Here is a 23,067-nt window from a genome sequence, read left to right as displayed (position 1 = left end):
CATTTTCACTGACCAGTTATAATTCAGAAGAATATGTACTGGTCTGAAGCGTGTGCTAGCACTTAAAAAACCAGGAATTATTAGAAAAAGAATATATAGCAAATAGGATAAAAAGAATTAATCCAGTGTATAATTCAGTGGTTTGTATCTTGAATACTGCTTGTTTTGTTTCTTTAGTGTTGAAAAGGCTGTAGCATTCCAAAGGTTTGTGGGAGGATAAAATGGATGATGGAAGAAAGGAATCAGGTTCAGTGGCAGCAGTAACCAAGTCAGAATTCTTCACTTTGGAAGAAGGATGACTGAAGGGAGTTGTGTTAAAATATCTGTAAAATTAAGGATGGGAAGCCATGGAAAGGCCACTGAAGAAGCTAGCAGTGGCCAAAATCAGGTGCCTGAGGAATATAAATTTATCATGTTCTATGGTGCTTTCCATTTTTTCTGTGGCCTCAGCACAATTGCAGCTTGTGGATTTCCAGAGTTGGGCATGGTTACAGACATTTAATGAACCTCAGAACACTTAAAGAGGCTTTGGCCACGTGTTTCAGGAGTCTGATACCTGATACAGTTCTGGTTCTGAACCTTGGATTCTTCCTCCTATTTCTTGTGTAGGAAATACGCAACTGCATTTTATTTTCATTTCACAATGTGTGTTAGTGGTTCATTCCATGTCAACATGTGGCTCTGACACAGTGAGAAGCAGGACATGGCATTACTATTATCAATAGGAGTAATCTAATCTTAAAAACACGTGGAAAATAGGGCAAAAGTGCATGCAGAATTATGTAAGAGTACAGGTACTCTTACCTAATCAGTGGTCATTAATATCTGTAGTCAGAGATACTCACAGTAAATTGCTGGGAAAGTTCTTGGCCAAAATGTACTCAGAGGTTGAGAGAATGTTCTGGAAAATAGCACATGTTCTTCCTGATTTTTCACATGCTTTGCAGACAAGTTTCTGGCCTAAATTGAAGTATACCTGGACTAGTTAGAGCTACTCTTGTATTAAACATGGAGATAGTCCATGTATGTCCATCTCCTGGGATGTAACTTTTAACTGAGGGTATAGTTGCACACCTGTTCATGGCTAGTACAGTCCATGTTGGATTTTGTTTTTACTGTCCCACCTTTTCTTTCCTGGTTACACTTTGTCCACAGCAGTTCAGGCTCAAGCTGGGGTCAGTCATCACTCACTGATCCTTCTGAGCAGTGAGGCCCAGCAGAAGCGTTTCTATTCATTAGATAAAGCTTGGTCTAAAAAGCTTGAAAATGGGATGAAGTATCACAGAATCACAGAATAAGCTGAGTTAGAAGGGACTCATCGGAATCAGGAGTCCAACTCCTGGCCTTGCACAGACACCCCAACAATCCCACCCTGTGTATCCCTGAGAGCCATGTCCAAACACTCCTGGAGCTCTGGCAGCCTTGGGGCCGTGCCCATTCCCTGGGGAGCCTGTTCAGTGCCCCAGCACCCTCTGGGGAAGAACCTTTCCCTGATACCCAACCTAATCCTCCCTGACACAGCTCCAGCTGTTCCGTGAGTCCTGTCCCTGGTCACACAGAGCAGAGATCAGTGCCTGCCCCTCCTCTTCCTCTTCGTGAGGAAGTTGTGGACTGCAGTGAGGTCTCCCCTCAGTCTCCTCCAGCTGAACAGACCCAAGTGCCCTCAGCCACTCCTCATTCACCTCACGGCCTTTTACCCAATTTAGACAAATATAAAACACTCCCATTCATTTCACTTAATGAACTTTAAGTTTCCCTGAATATATTTATCATTATCTACCTTTGGATTAATTCTGTTCTCTGAATGCTGCCTCTTAAAGGACCTGGAGCTACACTTGTCTGCTCCTGGAGTCTGAACAGATTTTATGGGCAGTAGTTCTGATAACTTGCAAACAAGCCCTAGTCCTGACTCGCCACATGAGTATATCAACTCTTGGAGCACTTTGTTCAAAGAAAGCACACATTTGATTTCTAATGGAAGTCAAGAGGTTTCAGGGGATTTGGGGATAAAGCTGCAGGCAGTGCACAGCAATGTGGAGAACAAACTGGATCTGCGCCTTGCAGTGCTTCTGTACTGCTGCCCCTGCTGAGGAGCAAGGGAGCTCAAGTTTGGGCTGCTTCAATTAGGCTGCTGTCATTGGTGTCAGAGCTTGGACAGCACAGAGACACATGGCCTAGCTCTGTTTCATTCACCTGCTGATTAAGTCCTGCTGTACCTTTTTTTTTTTTTTTAATTGTAATCTAGGTAAATCCTTAATTCAGCCAGTAGGCAATGCTGTAAACTGATTAATTCCTCATCCCCCCGAAGTAGCTAGGGAACTAACTGCTTTTTGAGCAACACACTGTTACCTCCCTGGCTGATGGGTAGGTTTAAATAATTTACCAAGCTTACCTTGATCCACAAGACAAGTCCTCATCCTGTCCCTTCACACACAGTTCCACGTTGTGAATATGATGTTGATGTAAATGGTGCTTTATGTGTGTGCATACAATGTGTGATGCAAAAGCTGCTTACAGCAGTCTTAGTGCAGCTAAACTCCCTTGCAAACCTCATTTCCCCAAGGACCCTCTGGCTTTTTTTCCATACTCAAAGGGCCAGAAGACAATAAGTCTCTAAGTAAAATGTTCAAGCATTTTCATTAGCTGATCTCTTGGCACTTATTAATAGTGGAAGAATGACACCTGAAAGGAGGGCAGCAGTGGCATTCTGGGGGGAGAGTGAGTGATTTTAATGTCAGAAGAACAAAGTCACACATCAAATGGGTCATTTGCATAGAGCAGGGCATCATCTCCCTCCAGCCGTGTTGAATTGGTAAATGACAAAGGACTGCACACAGGCTTTTCTCTCACTCTTCTCAGCACCATAACTTCTGTGTGGTTTGTGCATGTGCAAAATCAGTACATGTTGATGCCAGCTTGCACAAACCAGGTATGAAATGAAAGGGCTGCCTGGCAAGTGTGAAGTGTGTGGCTGGAAAGAGATCAGTGTTGATGAAACAAGGCCCTACCTCAGCTATTCAGAAACAACCCACCCAGAGGAGGAGCATCCCTCACACACAGGAGTCAAAGCAGAGTCATGGTGCTTGTCTGCACGAGTTTCTTTTCAGCCAGCTTTTGTTATGATTGTTCTGCCTTGGAATGGTGTAGTTGGGTGGAACAGTCCCTGGGATGTGGACACAGACAGCTGATTCTTGGAAAATCTGTCTTACCAGGGCAGAGGGAATAAATAAGTCATGTTCAGATTAAGCTGTCCCTGAGTCGTGGTTTGGTTCTGTTGCACAAGGAGTGGGAAGTAAAATAGGTCTCATCAAAACACTGGGAACAGGCACTTTGCAGGAAGAAAATCAAATGGAAAGGAAACACATTTATGGTTGCCCAACATGTGGTGCTGAAATTTATTTGAATTTTTATCAGTTGCATTTAAAACACAAAGACTCTCTGGTACCTAACCCAGAAATAAGTTACATCAGAGAACTACATACTGTTAAAAAAAGAAAAGAAAACAAAAGAAACATTTTTGTAAACAGACTTCAGATCTTCGAATGCTGCAGTTTTCAACTTAATTATCAATAACGATGTCCAATAAAATAGGCACTTCCAAATCATGGTGTATCACAGAAGGAGCAAGTCTGGGGTCAAATTTTTGGTAATTTTCTTATTATGTGTTTTTAGATTTCTTATATTTTCAGTTTCTTAGAAGTTTGTTTTTTGCTCTTCTCTTCATATTATCTTGGGTAAAATTCCTAATTCAGGTCTACGGAGTCTGTTCATATCCCCTTGGAGCAAAAACAATAAATAAATGATGAAGTAGATTTGGTTGTCAAACACCTGACTCTGTGAAACCATCTGCAACTGCCCTTTGAGAACTGAGTTTAGCTCTGCATTGTGTCAGAACTTTCCTGTTCTCAGAAACTCCATGTTTACAATCCTTCCTATTGGAAGCATTATAAAGTGAATGGAGCACCCATTCAGAGCTTCCCCCCCAATTGGTCTGTGTATATTTGTTGATAACTTGATATGGTTCTTCACGTGGACTCAAAGTTCATAGATGAAACTGTCTGCCATCTTGCTGAGTTTCATTTTCTCATGAAATATCTCCTGAAACCTAATATTCTGCTTTGGAGTGAAGTAGTTCTTCCAATCACCAACAGCACCTAGGAAAGCAGGAACAGAAGTGAGCAATATGTGGAGCAGAAAGTGATTAAAAAACAGCCTGATTTTGTTAATGTTGCAGTTGGCACAGATATTAATACATTCTTAACCACAGTCACTGTGGTAGGTCAAGATCACAATTGTTCTGGTGAAAATCTGGTAGAAGGATCTGGATCATCATCGATACAGGCTGATAAACCCCCATCCTCAGAGTTGATTAGTGCCAGCAACACAAGTGGTGGAAGAGCAGCAGCTTTCCAAGGTGGAATTAGAGCTCCTGGTCATCTGGGCAGAGGGACATCTTGCCACGCCTTAGTTGAATGTAGGTAAAGGTCTCTGCCTGGGTTTTTTCACAGTCAGTAGAGGAATTATAGAATTACAGAATGGTTTGGGTTGGAAAGGACCATAAAGATCACCCAGTTCCATCCCCCTGCCATGGGCAGGGACACCTTCCACTATTCCAGCTTGCTCAGAGCCCCGTCCAACCTGGCCTTGGACACTGCCAGGGATGGGGCAGCCACAGCTGCTCTGGGCAACCTGTGCCAGGGCCTCAGCACCCTCACAGGGAACAAATTTCTTCCTCACATTCAACCTAAACCTGCTCTCTGTCAGTGTGAAGCCATTGCCCCTTGTCCTGTCACTCCAGGCTCTTGTCAAGAGTTTCTTTACTACATGGTCTTGTAAATAGTCTAAAAAATCATAGATTCATAAACCAGTTTGGGTTGGATGGGACCTTTACAGGTAATCGTAGTCACCATCTAAACTTATTAAATGAGTGGAAGCTGAAAAGCCACTGGCAAAAGAAGATTCCTAGAAAAGGAGCCCAGAATGGCCTGATGGATAAATCCCACCCTCACACCTGCTCCTAATCTCTAGGAATTTTTATGGATGAGATGTCCAGCTACTTAAGAGGGCAGTTAAGTACTTCTGGGTGGCCATGGACACTGGTGATCAGAAGAGTGTTTCAATGTTACCCAGTTCAAGCAAAAAGGAAATTGTTATTTAAACTAACACATTTTTATGAGACAATACTTACAGTTTCCCCTCATGTGGATGCTCTAAAGACCCTGCATCCCAAACCTGACTAAAATAGTCATCCCATTTTCTGACTAAAATAGCATTCAGACAGAAAGGACAGGAAAAGAGACCCTGAAGCATAATATATTCGTATAAATCTTCTGTAAACTGGCTGAAACTAGCTAAAAGTCTGGGATTTGCATAGGAACTACTTGTAAGTGAAACTGTTGGGATTTTTCAAAATTTTCATCCTATCTTTGTCAAAGTTCACTGACTTAGAAAAATGCATCTCATTTTTTTGTTTCTTTTTTATTGGCAGACTGTATGTTGTCATTTGTTTCTGCCGACTGGTAAAACCATCGTGAATTAACAGAAGCTACCATTTCTCTGTTTATTAATTGAAACAACTCTTAGTTTTAAACTGCCAATTATTGTTCAAAAATTAACTAAATCAAGATAATCAAAATCCATGTAAAAACAAGGGGTTTGATTTGCTTATTATCCAAAACTGTGGAAGCTTCTGAAATGCCAGAAGCAAGAAAACAGCTCCTGCGGGTATTTTAAAATCACATCTGAGCTAAGCACTGTGGAAGATTTTCCAGGGTCTGGAATTTACCTATGACCATTCTTTTGTTGTTGTTGTCAGCATATTCCTTCCCCAGGAATATTTCAATAAGATAAGGGGTGATAAGAGCAGTCTCATTCAGAAGGAATGTGTCTGGCTCTTTTTTATTCTAGTCAAGTAAGTGACCTTGGTGGGTGATATCAGAGAGACATGTTGTAAAACACTGAGGTGGTCAACTTTTAGATGAAAAAAAGACAGATAAAGAGTAATGCTGGGTGAACCTTTCGTTTTGCCTCAGCAGCTCCCACGGAGCAATATGAGTCAGGCTGTAGTTCAGACCCCTCTGTGCTTCTCTAGTACAAGTCTGAATTTGCAGCCAGTGAACTTAGGAAGTGATTTTTAAGAGGGCTTCAGCTTGAAGAATCCTGTCATCGCTTCCCAGAGCTGACCCCAAGACTCCAGGAAAGACCTGCATTGCAGCCTCTGTCTGCATTCCCACTCCTTCTGCTGGGTTAGGCACACAGGAATTTACCCTTTCGGAAGATCAGCTTCCTGTTGGATGTCAGAGCACACACGGTGTGAGTGGGATCGCTGTTCTCCTTTTCTGTGTCATTCTTCATCTCCGAGAACGAAGATTTCTCGCAGATGTCTTGGATATCACTGTCACTGACGTTTAAACTCAGGAACAAAGTGATTTTCTTTACAACCTTAGGGAGATCCTGAGGTGTAAGAAAAAGACAGTGTTTACGTTTCTGGGTGGATTATCAGACTTCTAGCTGATTTGAAAAGGATCCCTTTTATTACATAATGAGCTTGTCACACGTTTATTTGCTTTCAGGCAAAGCTAAATATGTCATTGGAGTGTGCAGATGACAGGTGCAGTAAACCTGCTTCCCCTCTTAGCTGTACTCACAGAAATGAATAAATACAGAATATGTCATATCACATACAGTCACATTGTCAATTTTATCTCCCAGTTCAGGTAAAATGTTCTCCTGTCTCTCAGAATTACTTCACTGGAAATAGAGGAATACTCGAAGCCCAGCTTCCTGTGTAAGTAGTTTATTTCATTGGAGGTTCTATATCTAGAGATCTCACAAGTGACTCAGCATCCAAAATGGCTTGGTTTTATTCCTAGTAGTGGAATTTTTTTCCCCAAAAAAATGAAAAACCTATTTTCACGGAGACACTAGAAAGTGTTTTCTATTCACCTAAAAATTCATTCTCTGAAAGCTAAGGTATGTTGATACTTTACTTTTTCTTTTTTAAGAATAGCAAATTGTCTGCATGATATTTTTCTTCCATCAAAATTGTTTCCCTACCCCTCCAGCCTCTGATTTTCTTTTTTATTGGGAACACAAGACCCAAACATGAGTAGTTCAGTTGTCTTACATCACTTTTGGAAAATTTCACCTGAAATGTCAGGCATGGCAATTAATGTGTGGCCCTCAGTGGATGTCCTTGGTTGGTCTTTCCATAGGACAAAAAAAGAAGAACTTGAAGTTCTTCCTGAGCCTGAGGAAAATTGTGTGAGTCCCATTCCTGCATCTAAGAAATGCAACTCTCACAGGATTTAATATTTCTGCAAGTTGTGCCGTCAGAATTATTTCACTAATATAGAATTCTATGCAAATATAAAATATGTCCAAAGATATATATTCTCTTTTTCCTTCTTTCTCCTTTTTCATTATAACTTCCTCTTTGATGTTTTAAGGATGCTAATTTACAAGTAATGCTTCCTGAGAGCATATTTACCTTCTTCATGTCTTCATAGAACAAGAAGAGGATGTTTTTTTCATCTTCATGTTCTTCCCAGCTTAGGAAATGATCAAACCAGGATCCACAGACAACTGAAAGGAAAACCCATGTAAAAGAGATTCAGATAAACTTCAGTCATAAGTAACTGTGATGGTATCTCACTTATTTAGGTGAATGATCCTTTTGTAATATGTACCATGTATTCCTCTAAAACAGAAGCAGTTCTTTGTGTCAAGTGACTCAAACTTATAAAAGTAACATCCAAAGAGGTTTCCATTCTTCTTGGAATTTGTTTTCATACCAGATACTATGCTGAGATATGATTCTGTAGTGGAAAGAGGCTCCAGATCTAAGGAAAGGCCAATAATGAAGGAAAATGCACTGGCCTAACAAGATCTGAACATCTCACAGATGACTGCATGTCTGAGATGTGTCCCAGAGATAGGATCACCTCAGCAGGAGGTGAAATGAGCAGTCTGGTAAACGGAACACACTGTTGTTACCTCTCTTTCATCCCAGCAGAAGGGAATCTGTATAATTTTTAAATGCTGAAGAAGAACTACATAAAGAACTTATGCAAAAGCCTCATCCAGCCAGTGACACAGATAAAGGGGTTTGTAGCTGATCTGTTTTGTCTGAATGTACCATTTGCTGAACCATGGGAACACAGCTGGATTTCAGCTTTCTTTTAAAAACCAAAATTCTGAAATCTCCATTTCAAAGGCAAGATGAAAACCTCTTGCAGGGCAATGAGAAGAGGCCTGAGCAGAGCAAGCTCAGCCAGCATTCTCCAAAGCTGTGACTTTGCTTTATAACCACCACCACCAGCATATTACTATCTTGTAATGGGCATCATTTTGGTCACAAACTGTGAGTTATAATTAAGTATGAATTATAATTAATTGCTATAATTAAGCTGGATGCTCCAGTCTGTAGCCCTCTCCAGCACATAAAGCAGTTTCTAAGTGCAAGGCATGTGTAAGGCTCCACAGTGTGCAGTTAAACCCTGCTCCCCTGGCCAGCTACTCTGGGGATGTGGCCAGTGGTAGGACAGTCCTGGTGACTTCAGGAAAGCCTTGGAGACTCCAGGGAATTCATTACAGTTGTCCCTGTGTGTCCTGGCCCTTGTTTTGGACTGATATTAACTCTGCAAGAGTACTGCAGGATTTGGATCAAGCAGCACAACCTTGAAATGTTTCTACCAGGAGTAAAATTTACCACCTTTGCCTCCACATCACCTCTTACCTACATTTCTGTTGTAACCTACATGGTTATCTATTCATGCCACACATAAGCACTTGGAAAATAGAAGGTGGCTAATAATTTACGGGTAAATAGGAGATGCTTTTAAAATTTAATCATTGAAACACAGAATGGTTCAGAGTGGAAGGGACCTTAAAGATCATTTAGTTCCAACAGAGCCCCATCCAACCTGGCCTTGAACAGAATCCTCTTTCCTTTTTTTCACTACTGTATGTTCAGAGTTGGTACTACACAAGCCAAGATCCTGCAAATCACTGGAGCATGTGCCTTAGGGCTGCTCTGAACTCAGAACACCAGACCTGAGCCAAAGCTTGGAGGAGGCAGTAAACAAATCGACTTCTGGAGCTCTGCTGTGAGCCCATGATGACTGCAGTAGCACTTTTCTTTCAGTTTTCAAGCTGACCAGTCATTATTGCTGTTATCATCACTGTGGTGACACATGTCCTCAAAGGAGTAATAAAACACTAAAAATGGGAGTGCCCAACATGAACAAGGTCCTGTTGCCAGCTGCCATCCCACCACTCCTAAAAAATCTCCCTCTTGTCCTTGGTCTTTGGACCCCATTTCTGAGACAACACGTCAGGGAGAATGCGGCTTCAGGAACGTGTCCAGGCTCCTTTGTTGGGCTGCCCAGGGCTGTCTCCCAGCCTGGAGAAGACACCAGACCTGCAGTCACAGCTGTCCCTGCAGCCTGGTGACAGTCACCTCACGTGCCCTGTCACCAACCACCGCTCTGCTCGCCCAGGGCAGCAAAAAGCAGCAAAATCTGTGAAGAGCTGTTGTGCTGGAGTGATGCAGCTGCTTCTCAGAATGACTCCTTGCCGGACTGAAGAGAGCATCCTGTTATTTGCTCTTGTTTAGCTTGGCATTAGAATTTATCCCCTCCAACCCCATATGGATAAAGAGTGCAATAAGGAGTTTTCACACAGTTCAAATTTCTTAACTCTTTCTGTGCACAATAAACTAACATGAACTGCAAGGAGAAAACATTTATCCTTACCATTGCCTTTTAAGAACAAGTCAAAGAAAGCAGTCCAGGTGTCTACAGTGGGAAGGTTTGGGTTATCTCTGTAGTAATGAAACATGGAAACTGCAGTGTCTTTTGGATTTCTGCTGATGTAGATCATCTGTAAACAGAGAAAATGTAGTTATTAATGATAATATCCTCCCTTTATTTTAGAGAAGCTCTGTGTGTAAATAGAGCATTGTCATAGGCAGTTTGCAGTGTCAAAACCTTTTCCTTTATGATTCCTCCTTCAGTGACCATGCCATTAAATTAGAAATGTATTTATCTCTATTTAGTGAGGAGTCCATAGTGATTAGTAAACAATTCCATGTGGGCAGGTGTGTGTTTGACCCAGCTGGGTAATGTTTATGTTTTATGAAAGAGTCTGTGTTAACTTTAACCTTGAGTCAGTATATTATCTCATATATCTCACATATGAAAGCATTAAGTAATTAACATTCAGAGGACAGCTGTAAAACATAAATATTGGCCTTTCATTCAAATTAGCTTTGTCCCAAAAGCCTGGATCTGAGTGATCCTGAATTTTTTGACTTTTAATATAAAATCTGAGACCCAGAGCTTATTTTTTAAAGATCTCCCACATTAGCATGGGAGGAACTGGTCTAGTAAGTGCCCCTGCCCATGGCATGGGGGTTGGAATATGATGATCTTTAGGTCTCTTCCAATCTGGGTGATTCTGTGATTCTATGAACTCAAAACTGTGATCTGAATCTGCATCCCACATTTCATTTCTCCTCTGTTTGCCCAATACCTTTATGGGCTCTTCCCAAAGCTCCAGCAGGAGGGGCAGAGTACTTTTAATCCCAGAACAGCCTATAAGTACCCAAGATTTTCTAAGACAGTAGGAAATGGGGTCATGAGGATACCCCCATTCCTAATGGGAGATTTTTGGTTGAAAGATGTTGATGTTCTGTGTAGTGCCTGGTGTAGAAATCACCCATGGGAGCAGTGGGGCAGGAGAAGAACCCAGTCCCTAGTCCAAGTCTCTGTTCCTGCTGCCTTCAACAGCTGGTCAGCTGTGTCTCCAAAATTCACAGCAAAACACTTCTAAAAACTGCAAATCATTCAAAGATTACTAAGGATAAAGAGGACAAAATAGATTCCTAGTAGACTTTCTACGTATTTTACTGCTTTGAGATCATTTTTGCCTTACCTTGCATTTCTTATTCTTAAAATTTGGAGGCAACATGTTGTAGTCTAAGTGTGTTGGGATGATTCTCTTTGATGAGAGTTTATTCAGCTCCTCCAGTTGGGAAATGTCTCCAAATTCAATGGGAGATGTTATTGTAACTTGAGTATTGTAAAGTTTTGTTATAACTCCTGCAAGCCAGTGGGTCCCTACAGAAATGTAATTTTAAGAAAACAAAACAAACAACCAAACAAAAAAGGATTAATATTTATTACTGTGAAACATGCATTGCTCACATGGAAACATCTTGCTAGTGAACAAGGTATATTTCTAATCCTCCAGATTCAAGAAACTACGTGACTAAATAATCCCATTGGCTCCAAATATATACACATTTAAAAAAATTCGGGCGGTAGATGAATTACAGTGTAACTCTGAGAGAAGTGTTAATATTGGTACCAAAACCATCTCATTAGACAAACTGCTGTCAGCTGAGAGGTGGCTACATTGTTTTTATAATTTATTTTAGAATAACCTGTTTGTTTGGGGTTTTTTTTCCTTACAGTAACTTGAGTCTGTATATTTGGAAAGTACTGATTGAGCTCCCCCTTGCTGTGTGCTCCCCTGTGCAAGAGAGGTGGGTGGAGAGAGGATAAGAAACTAATAAATGTACAGCCAAGAGCCACACAAATATCTTCATACAATTCTTGACCAATTGAATGTAGAAAGTCCTCGAGAAAATCTTGCAAGTGCAGATTTTGCTTACAGGTAAGGAATATTTATTTGCTTTCCAACATGAAAACACCTGAGATTATTTTCAGTTACAGAATCAAAATGTAAATGACCCATCTCTCTTGTAATCTGAACACTTACTGACAGAATAATATATTCACATACTCAAACATCCTTTCCTATTTCTTTCACACAGACATTTCCCAAGTAGTTTAAGCAGAGAACATGAAACACACACATGAGACTTCATGCAATTAACATTTAAAACTGGAACTTACCAGATTTGGGATAGGAAACCAGAAGGACATCATCTTCTCTAGCATCAAAAGTATCCAAGGATTTTAAAAGTTCTGGAGAAGACCTGGTGGTAAAGGAAATCCCCTTAAATGTGTGCAGGAGCTCTGCCTCGCTGGAGTTGGACATGGTTGCTTAAGTCTTGGGTTCCTGCAAATCAGATAACAGGGATATGAGGGGGATTTAAGAGTCACTTCTCAGTCAGATGGTTCAAAGTGACAAATTGAGACTGAGCAGCACAAACCTCATGCTTATATACTTTGTTACACACCACGATGCCTTATCAGATATTGATTTTTTTTTTCAGGTAGTTGATAAAGGCAACTGAAATATTAGAGCTAACTTAATAAATAACTGAAATGCTGAGTCATGAAAAATGCATCCCATTTGTCATTTATTGGCTCTCCAGATAAAGAAATGAGGTAATGGTCAGAATGTCATTTTAAAAAAAAATAGCGAGCATAAACATTTCATGGTGCCTTAAAGTATGCTTAATAAGATTATTCTGTAAATTATACTTCGTTGGAAACTATTCTTACCTTCCAAGGGAAAAGCTGCATCTTAAAATAATTTTGATTATTAGAAAAACAGTGTCTTATTTTATGTGAATTAATTTTTTTGTTTGTTTCATTTTATCAAATATACAACAGCTTGACAATTCTAAAGTGCAAATTGATTCCAAGTGCTTGAATCTTGTGATGTTAAGGAACCAGTGTTTTGAAGATTTTCTGATTCCAGCCTGAGGAATCTTGAAAACAGAGGCACTTAGAAGCACTATCATTTTTTAAGATGTTATATGTCTCTATAAGAAGAGTATAGGCAAAAAAAAGTCACAAACTGAAAACAGATATTTAAATAGATGTATTATATAGATATTTAACATGGGCTTTAATCCTGCATGTTTCATGACCAGAAGTGGTTGAAGACTTTGAAATCTTTCCACAGAATATGCAGATTTATCAAAATAAAAGTCACTTGCAGGAAAGAGGCAGTTCTCCATTAATAAGGTGGTTTCAAATGTATTTTTTGGAAAAAAAAATTGAATCTGTGGAAATTATCATTAATACTTTTCAGACAGAAAACTCCACTTTTGTTTAATGTGACCTGAAGCAACACGAATGTATCACAGTAAAATAAATAGTTATGAACCAAAACATTTTAGACTGTTTAGTATTTTCAATTTTCCTTTCAATGGCCACAAAGTAATTCACTCTTTTTTTACATTCTTTTCTTCAAAAATCCAGTAGCTTCACCCTTCCTGTTGAAAGACTCCCTCAATTTATTCAGCCAAGGCCCTTCAGTACCTTCAACTCAAGAACCTCCATGCAGATCTTGATTTAAAATGAAGCAGTACTTTGGGGATTTTCCAGCTTTACCAATGTTCTTTTTTTATCAAAAATAACAACTTGGGTTTGGTCAGAGGAGCTGATTCCCAGATGTACTCCCATGAGCCCTGGTGAGAAGTTAATAAATAGACATATCCTTCCAAGAAACACCTGAGCAGCCAGGATTGATCACAAGGAGTAAGGACACCTACCAGCTTCTAATCCAGTCTCAAGGAAAGTCAGCAATGTAAAATAGATTTTTCCCCCTTTTTCCTTTCTCAGCCTCGAAGAGAAGTGATCTTCTCACCTATAAAATACCCCTTAAAGAGTTATTGCCTGCAGAATGTGCCCTGTGCCATCAGCAAACTCTGAATTCCACTCATGCAGGTCCAAGTGGCATTGAAAATCATGGAAAACATGCTCTGGAAGGATGCTTCCTGGCACTAAGGATGAGAGGTGATGGGGAATCTTTCCAGTGGGGGTACAAGAAACACTTGGATCCTGGGGCTCAGGTAGGAATTAGGGGATCTCTCAGAGGAGCTCAACATTTTCCTCTGCCTCCCAGGCTGAACACCTAAGCCACTGCTTCCTACCTTAAGGTGTAAATACTCAAAATCTATCTTCTGTCAGCAGATTTCACCATGATTACTTCAGGTATACAAAGTATGTCCAAAGGCTTAAAAAACCCCTGTTCCTGTGTTACTCTGAATGTCTGTATTCATTTGAATACAGGGATTTCCAAGGTTTATTTTGCAAGTCATAATTCCAGTTATATGCATGTAGCACAAGCTAGTAAAACTTTATTTCCTTGGCCTGGCAGAAGTAATCTCATCGTAAAATGTTTTGCATATTTACCGTGCTTATTCTCTTTCATTTCCTCCTGCATTCCTGTTATGTTTTGAATCAGCACATTTGCCTCATCTAATAACTTAGACCTGAATTAATCATTCACAACAGAAATTGCTAACGTGTAGAACAGAAGCAATACAGTAGCCAGAAAAATCCCAGTTCTCTGAGCTCATTTCAGTTGCTTTTTTTTTAGTAGCTTGTCTTTTCAGTGTGCATAATGGCAATCCAGGGGAAATGAAGCTGAAATTTGTACTCCCCAAATGATGCCTATACTTGGAAAATAAGGCCTATCCCTGTGAGGGAACAGTATCCTGAATTGCAATAACTTAAGGAACAAGAGAATATTCAGCAGCTTGCAGGAAAAAGCTGTTATTAAAACTATGCTAACTACATTGCCATAAAAAAGTACATTATTATAGCTACATTATACAAAGAGGGCACAGGTGTAAAGACTGTGCCAAACCTTCCATCCAACTTTGATTTTCTTCTTTACCAATACATATATGTCTATGTATATATGTGAACATGTATATACAGACACACCAGGACTGCAGTACCTATTGCCTGATCTCTGCACCAGGCTCTGAGGAGCTTTTCCCAGCATCAAGTTCTCCTTGTCCTGGTCCCTGCCATCCATACTGAAGGAGTGCACAGGTTACCAGCAGGTTTCACAGGTATTTGCTTGCCAGGGAGCAGCGCCAAACTTGGATTTTGGGGGTTCTTTATGATTTGAGCAAATACAGCTGGGCAGTTGGACACTGCTGCAGTCCAGCTCTGCCTGTCTCCATGTCTGACTTACCTTCTCCCATCTATATCCTTGTCGGGTGAGCAATTTCTTTCTTTTTTAATGGCTTTCAAATTTCAACTGTTCTGTTCTTGCCTCTGCCCTGCAAGCTTCAATTCACCCTCCTCTTCTCTGCTTGATAAAAGGCAGTACCATGTACATCTCCTTCAGCTGAAGATTTCCCAGCTGAGGCCAGTCTGTTCCCCTCCAAACCCCTCTCAAGGCAGCACATGCTAAAAAGATAATGTGATATTGTGGAAATATGCAGGCAAAGCCACGTGTGTTGGTTGCACAAATGAAAATTTGCGTGTACATCCACAGGGTTTGGAGTGGTTTTAGCTAGAACTTTCAAGCATCGGGTTCCTCAATTTTTAAGTGTCCTAAAATTGTGAAATATTTCAGTGTTGTCTTAATGAATGGAGTGGTAAAACTGACATGACCAAGAACTGAAATGCCTCCATTTCATCATTGTTTCAGGTCTGATGAACCCACATGTCCCTAAATGACAAAGGATTTAGCTTCACCTGATGCACCTGGGAGAAGAATTTCACTTGAAGGGCTTCAATGAAATCCCTATTTATTTTAATGTTACAATTGAAGTGTCTTGTCTAAGCTTATGGCCAATGGCTATTTAGTAGAGACAGCCTGCAAAATATTGGATGTGAGTTGATGACGAGTGCTCGGACTGTTTGGGAAGTTAGGGCACCTCAGTGTCTGGACGCTGAGAATTTAGGAACCTAACCAGGGGCTTCTGTGTAGTTCTAAAGAAACTCAGTTGCAGGATGGGTGTAGGGCTGCCCAACACATCAAGACTCCTGTAACTCTCTCTCTGTGTACTCTGAGCTGGTCCCAGCTATCAGGGAGTGTGACTTAGCCAAGGCTGCTTTACTGGAACGGGCTGTACTGGATCCCTGCACACTTCCAACAGCAGTTCTCTTCCTGGCAGGGCTTCCCTGCAGTGTCAGAGTGCTTTCAGAGAAGCCTCCCTTCATTAACCTGTAGGTCAGCACTAATCAAGAGCCATGAGTTGTCAACTCTGAGTTCAGAAGTCTCTGACTCCACAGGCGCTGCTGTGTGAGGCAGCTCCGTCTGCGTTTAGGTAACGCTCCAAAGGAAGCCAGCCCTCTGTGCAGAGTCATGTTGTGTTTATGGCACGGCAGATTACGAAGTTCCCTGATCTTCCTCCATCCCTCTTAGCACAAGTCATTGCCCGAGGATGTTTTGTGCCACACACACGGCTGATAGAGCTAATCAGAGCAGTGCCACTGCTGCCAGCAGGGAGCTGCCCTGGCACCGGTGGCAGGCCAGTGCCACCGCTCAGGTCACCTCTATCTCTCCTGCCCTGCAGCTGCACATGACAACACCTCCGGCCATAAACACACACGGAATGAGGACATGAAGGGATGGCAGGGGGACAAGTGGGCAGAAAAGAAAATCAAATGAGGATTTTAACTTCCACTGGTCCAAAAAAAGATGATGCTGTGTGCATGCAGGTGGGCTCAGCCAGGTAAGCCTTCTCCCTTTTTTGTCAGGGTGGAGTGGCCTAGGGGCATTCCTGGGAATCCAGGGAGAGAGGACAGGCCACAGAGGCCTGATTTATTTTCTGCTTATCTTTATTGGCTTATTGGCATAGAAATTAATTACAAAAACTAATGAGTCACCCTGTTATTGCTGGTGCACAAGCACTTCAAGTGGAGCTAGGAGCTTCATTGGTGGCTTGGAATGGTTTCAGCTTGTTTTGATTTGTCAGCATAACTGGACAGTAATATTTTGAAGCACATATACAATAATATGCCGAAGTATTGCATGTGGAACCAGAAAAATTCCAGAAAAAAAAGCCTTTTGATGTGTGTGTTTTTCAGAGACCTACACCATATAGAGCATCACTGCACACAGCAAAAAGGTCTGATGGCAAATGCTATCCTGTGGGTCCACACACTGCCTTTAAATCCAGCATGTAGCTGGCCACAACTACGTCTTAAGATTATCCCTGATTTCAAGGTTCATTGAGGTCTCTCAGTCCCAAGTCATTAGACATGAGCTGTAAAATGCTACAGGAAATTCAGGAGATGATAGAGAGGAGCTGGGAAGCACCGGGAAGAAAGCTGACTCCTTCCCAGCCAGCACCAGTAGAGCTCGATCTTGCCCAAAACTGTTAGTCACTCCTGGACATACAAATTAATTCCAAAGTCCAAAGGGAAGTTATTGGGCTGGTATTTGTAACAGCTTTCTGTGATTTGTGATGGGAACAGCAGTCAAAACACAGATTCAGACTGGATAAGTGAAACACGACTTTTGTGCCAGTTCTTTGCCTTTGTGTCATTCAGTGGCTGGGTAATATTCTGCAAAGTTTGTATTTCTTCTCTCTTGGTATGAGTTGGGGTTTCTTTAATATGTTCTTGTGTTACATGAGCTCTTTAAGCACAGATGTCTCATACAGGAAAGAGAATTCCTACTGCACACTTGTCCTCTCTGGCAGAGTCAGGATGTAGCTCAGAACAAGGGAAGAACAAATCAGAATTCTCTGCCACACAGCATTTTAGTCTTAATATTGGACATAGTTTAAAAAAACCCAGATTTTTGTGGTTCTAAAGGAAGCTTTCAAAACAGATGTTTTACAGCTGCCCAGACCTTTTCCTGGGATGGAGCACAGCTCATAACTCTTCCCATCCTTGGAGATATCATTTTGGTTTAGACTAAAAGGTACAAATGGCTCCATAGCCCCTGTAGTCTCACCACAAGTCTAACACACCATGTAATTTTATCCACTTGCACCTGATCAGATGCCAACAGCCTGTTGCACACAGCTGTATTTTCCATCTAGTCATGTTGGAAGTCTTCATTCAAAAGGACAGGGAAGTCACTTCAGTCATGCCTCTCCTGGGAGATAATCATTGTCAGTTATACCCAGTGTCTCACTGCTAATGTAGGAAAGGGATTTTTCCAAATGGCAACAACCATGAATCACCTCACCTTGGGGTTTTTTACACCTTTCTGGGAAGTGCTGAAATAAAAATGGCTTAAAATCCATCATTCATCTTACCTGGATTTTCCATGCACACCATCATCCTAAGAGAAAGTATTACAACCAAGATTTACAACATACAGTGCAGGAGACTCAATGGGTCCCAGTCTCTTTGGGATTTATTTCCACCATAACTCTTGAACCAAGCAGGGACAAAGGGGGAGGATGTCTGTGGGTTTGGGCAGCAGAATGCCATGAGGAGAGCTGGCTGCCCAGCTCCAGGGGCTAAACACCTGCTGCACTCAGAGACCCCAGGTGTGATCAGGATCCTGCTGGGCTAACAGAGCACACAAACCAGGACTGGCACAGTCTGCCTGTGCACTGTCTGTGACAGAATTACCCTGGGAACTGCTGCCTGGAGTGTGTCCAAAGAGGCTGGAACATGTCCAAAGAAGGACAATGAAGCTGGTGAAAAGCACAAATCCCACAAGGAGCAGGGAGTAGCCTTTTCTCTTTTAGCCTGGATAAAAGGAGGCTCAGGGGGGACCTTGGTGCTCTCTAAACCCCCCTGAAAGGAGGTTGTAGCCAGGTGGGGGTCAGTCTCTTCTCCCAGGTAAGAAGTGGCAGGACAAGAGGAAGTGGCCTCAAGTTGCAGCAGGGGTGATTTAGATTAGATAATAGGAAATTTTTTTCATGGCACAGCTTGTCAAGTACTAGAATAGGCTGCCCAAGGAGGTGGTGGAGTCAGCATCCCTGGAGTGCTCAAAAAACACATGGATGTGGCACTACAAGACATGGTTTAGTGACAAACATGGTGGTGGTGCTGGGTTGAAGGTTGGACTTGGTGATGAATGGTCCTTTCCATGAATCTAGAAACCAGGCTGATTTTAGGCCAGGTCATCTCCTCTCTGAGCTGACGTGATCATGGTTGTAATCTGCAGGTTTAACAGCCCTTTTTCTCTATCAGATGTCTGAAATTGGGAAGGAACATTGAGTCAAACCAATCAACCCCTTCTCTCTGGTTATTAGATACTGCTCCCATTTATAAATCTATATTTATAGAATATATACATTCATGCAAACACCAATTCCAGTAGCTCTTTTGTGCGTTCAAGTTACTGCAACTTTTTCCCTCAAAAGAGACACCCCAACAATCCCACCCTGTGTCTGAGAGCATTGTCCAAACACTCCTGGAGCTCTGGCAGCCTTGGGGCTGTGACCATTCCCTGGGGAGCCTGTTCAGTGCACAGCCCCAGCACCCTCTGGGGGAAGAAAACTTCCTAAAAGCCAACCTAACCCCTCCCCTGGCACAGCTCCAGCCATTCCCTCAGGTCCTGTCCCTGGTCACACAGAGCAGAGATCAGCACCAACTTCAGTAAAATAAATGAAGTTAAAACATTGGTGGGATAACTGCCACTGCCAGATCTTTCTGAGAGGGTGTTAAGTACAAAATTTCCACGTAAATAAGCAATAAAAGAACAGCCACCCCAAATCCAACCATGGTTCTACCTAGGTCAGTTTTTGTTTTCATTAGCAATTACTTTTTTTTCTGCAGAGTATACCAGCAAATCCCCAAAGTTCACTGATGCAGAGTGGAGGTGTCTTCCCCATCCCCACTAATGAAAGATCCCTTTCAGCCCTAAAAGCCTTGGGTAAGGCCTCCAACACCTTTGTAACTTTTAGAATGTACTTAAGGAGTAATGTATTATATGCAACCACATCACAAAAACCACAATGTAACTTAGCTGAAATAATGATCCTTATTTACATGATTGAGAAATCAGGATCCAATCCAGATTAGCAAAGCTAAAAACCTTTAAAGACTGCTGGGCCAACATCCACATCAATCCTTAAATTCATGGATCCATATTAAGACCTCCTAGATGTCATCCAAGTCCCCAGGATTAATATTTCACATTGTCTGTCTCTCTTTTTCTTATCTTGCCATAATAAATTATGTAATTAAGGTGTAATATGGGGTTATCTGTGAGTTCTTATTTTTATTATTCTGCTTGTTAACTCACTGGCTTCCACACAGCCAGCCAGCTCCAGAAACTTCCATTCACAACAGAAACACCTCAATTACCTGCCTGAGTGCATAATTTCTTCAGATGCACTTTAATCAACAGAATTTTTCGAAATTCTCTCCTTCTGTCATCTTAGTAACAATGTCATGAGTTATTTTATTTTTCTCTGAAGAAAAGAAAATGCTTCTGAAGGCCAACAGGTTAAATGCAAAATTGAGCAAATTAATGCCACCATTTACAAATCTGGAATTCCAGCTGCTTTTCACAAAATTGCTCTCAGTTTCCTGCATTTTCAGATCATTATTTCTTATACTTGCACCATTCTGTTATCATTATTATACAAAGAGAAGAAAATGGAGCTGTCTGAGGAATAAAAAGAAAAGCTAATGGAAGAGAAAGGACATGCAGTTTATTTCTACATTTTGGATTGCAGTCAAATTCCTAAAATTATCCATAAAATAAATGAAATCAAATGAAGTGAAATTAAATTAAATTAAATTAAATACAGACAGCAAGTATGAATATCAAAATACAGCCTCATATATCTTCATGGTTTCAAGTGTATCCACCATTTTCCCTCAAACCCTTATAACTCATCAAAAAATATTTGTTCCTTTCTTACATGAATGTAACTCTAGGCTAAGCCCTGTGTTTTGTCCTTAAAAAATCAGAAATAATATTGGCTTTGTTTGGAACAGCATGTTTATGCATGGATGCCAGGATTTTTCATTACTAGGTCTGACTGATGGGAAAATAGGTGACTTTTAGGCTAGAAATAAAGATATTAAATGTTACCAGCTGCAATAATGTCACTTTGCAACAATTGTTGATGGCTGAATATAAAATGAAATAATTATGTGCAAGACTTCTTTAAATGTGTATGAAGAATTCACACACATATACGAAAGACGACTTTAGAATGTGGAAATGAATATATGAATATATTAAAAGCAATATATGTAAATATAATCTGGATTGTCTTTTATTCTTAAAATCAGAGAGATGGACAGGTAAATATTTATGATTTGTGCAAACATCTTACAGAGTTATTAGGTCTATTTCTTTTATTTAAGCTTGTAAAGTGATTTGTCTGGATGACAAGAAAGATTTGGCTACACAGGTCTGCCCTCATTATCTGGCAGCACAACAAGCAGTGGCTACATCACTCTCAGCTGATGAAGATGGCTTCAAATCTCCAAGCTACTTTTCCATTTCTTTGGTTGCTTTTTTGATAGAACATGAAAGAGAAGTGCAGCAGAAAAATGGTGCAGCCAGCCAGTATCAGCACCTTAATGCAAAAAGAATGCTTATTGATTTTTGAGACATAAATGTAGAGGTGTACCTTTTGTGCTGGGCATTTTGCCACTGTTTGGCTTAAAGTGAGTAGATAACACTTTGATTGGTTTGAATTAATTTATAAATAGCCCCTAAGTTATATTTATAATATTTACAGTGAACAGAAACCGGTTCTATTATAAAGGCATATTTCTTCTGACCAGCAACAAATAGCATAATAGACATTCATTCTTTAATAAATGTATAAAATCAGCTGTGGCAAACATTAGGGCTTGAACGCAGTTCCTAATCTCTCCATTTCAAGCTCTGGAATGAGATTATCCTGGTTTTAGATAACAACAGAAATACCTAATAATATGAATAAGAAGGTCAATTTAAAATTCATAAACATGTGTTTGTCTTCTGAAGCTGAGAAAGTGAAGTTCTCCCTCTGACTGACACTTCTTGCTGCTGTAGAGGCAGACCAGAGCCAGAGGGTTGTTAGAGGATGTAAAATCAGGCACTTTATAGCTGCTACATCTCTCCTGCTGTGTGCCTTCACTCATCACCTCTGAAAGTCCTTGTGCTCCTTCTCATGTGAGAGAGGGAACGAGAGGTGCAAGACCCAGAGATGTACTAGACAATTATAACTTGTCTGAAGCTCTTGGAAAGGTGTCCAAGACCCCAAGGCTAAGTCCCTTTGTCTCTTTATAAATGAGCAGGTCCAGAGTCAGTGAGATCTCCCCAAACATCCACAGCACACGCAGGCTGTGGGTTTCTGCAGAGAGCAGCTCGTGTGCTGTGGGCAGTGAAAGTGGATCAGCCCATCCTCTTTCTAGCCAGGAGACCTCCAGATTCCTGATCAGCAGAGAAATGGAGAAGGCTGGTTAAGCCATGCCCCTGCCTTGGAGAGATGCTTCCCCTGCCTTTCTTACACCTGAGACCCTCCCCACCAGCACACGCAGAATCTCCCTTTCAGATCCACCAGCAGCCTTCCCCTGTCACTCTCCTGTCCACACCAACCTCAGCCACACCTCTGCTCTTCTCCCCCTCTTTCTGGTTAGCTGCAGTCCTCATGATCCCCAGCTCTTCTCTTCCTGAATCATTTGCTAATAAAAGTACACCAGTACCAATTTTATTATTTAAAACATACTTCAAGATTTACATAATTGAAGGTGTCTGAACCCGACAGCATTTATGACCCTCTCAAACAATACTGACAGAAGCAGCTTGTGGCTTCCTTTATCTGGTTTCTACCTATCACTTCAGTGTTACCCAAGTGCAATTTAGATTTGATAAAACAACATAGCCCTTTGGACTATTCAAATCATATGAAAAACAGCATTACTGAAACAACCCTAAAAAGTCTTCCTGCACATATGCACTGGGGGCATTTTGCACAGATGGATCCAGACAGCTTCAGTCTTTTTGTGTGTCACTGCCTTAATACTGCCCTAGATGTGTAGGGTTAGCTCTGCAGCAAATGAGAAAATTGTGTCTTACATTTGGGGATCATTATTAAAATTCTGGAGAATGAGAAACATTGACAAGTGCTTTGTTTCATTTTTCAACCAAGAAAAAACCCTAATTCAAATGACCCCATTTTTAGGCTTTACTCTACAAGACATTAATATGCAAGCAAACTTAAGAGAATGAAGGATTGCAAACACTTAGAATTGATCTTTAAATTGTCTCTTTATGATACACTGATATTATAAATGATGGTGCCCTGTAATACAGGGTCATAGGCAGGATGATTTTGTGCTTGAAAAGAACAAGATGCTTTTAGGACCTGTGTCTCATACAGAGCCTAAGTCCTGTATTATCTTCTGGAGGATGCTGCAGCTGCTAGCTAGAACAATCACTTGACTTGCATTAGATTTGACAGCTATGAATGCCTTTGGT

At 41.0% G+C, this 23,067-nt stretch overlaps 1 protein-coding gene across 1 annotated transcript; it reads right to left on the bottom strand.

Annotated features, from left to right (window-relative positions):
* Positions 1 to 4,035: 4,035 nt before the first annotated feature.
* Positions 4,036 to 12,066, bottom strand: LOC309572722 (sulfotransferase 6B1-like; the record flags this gene model as incomplete). Its single annotated transcript, XM_082281159.1, has 6 exons — positions 4,036 to 4,154; positions 6,267 to 6,453; positions 7,490 to 7,584; positions 9,756 to 9,882; positions 10,936 to 11,120; positions 11,922 to 12,066. The coding sequence occupies 6 exons, from the start codon at positions 12,064 to 12,066 to the stop codon at positions 4,036 to 4,038; spliced, it is 858 nt and encodes a 285-aa protein (XP_082137285.1).
* Between the last annotated feature and the right edge of the window lie 11,001 nt (positions 12,067 to 23,067).

This window comes from Coloeus monedula (genome assembly GCF_965178545.1).
Source record: "Coloeus monedula genome assembly, chromosome: 4".
In the NCBI taxonomy this organism is placed as follows: Eukaryota; Metazoa; Chordata; class Aves; order Passeriformes; family Corvidae; genus Coloeus; species Coloeus monedula.
Note: the sequence above shows the minus strand (reverse complement) of the source record. Positions and strands in the feature narration are given on the sequence as shown.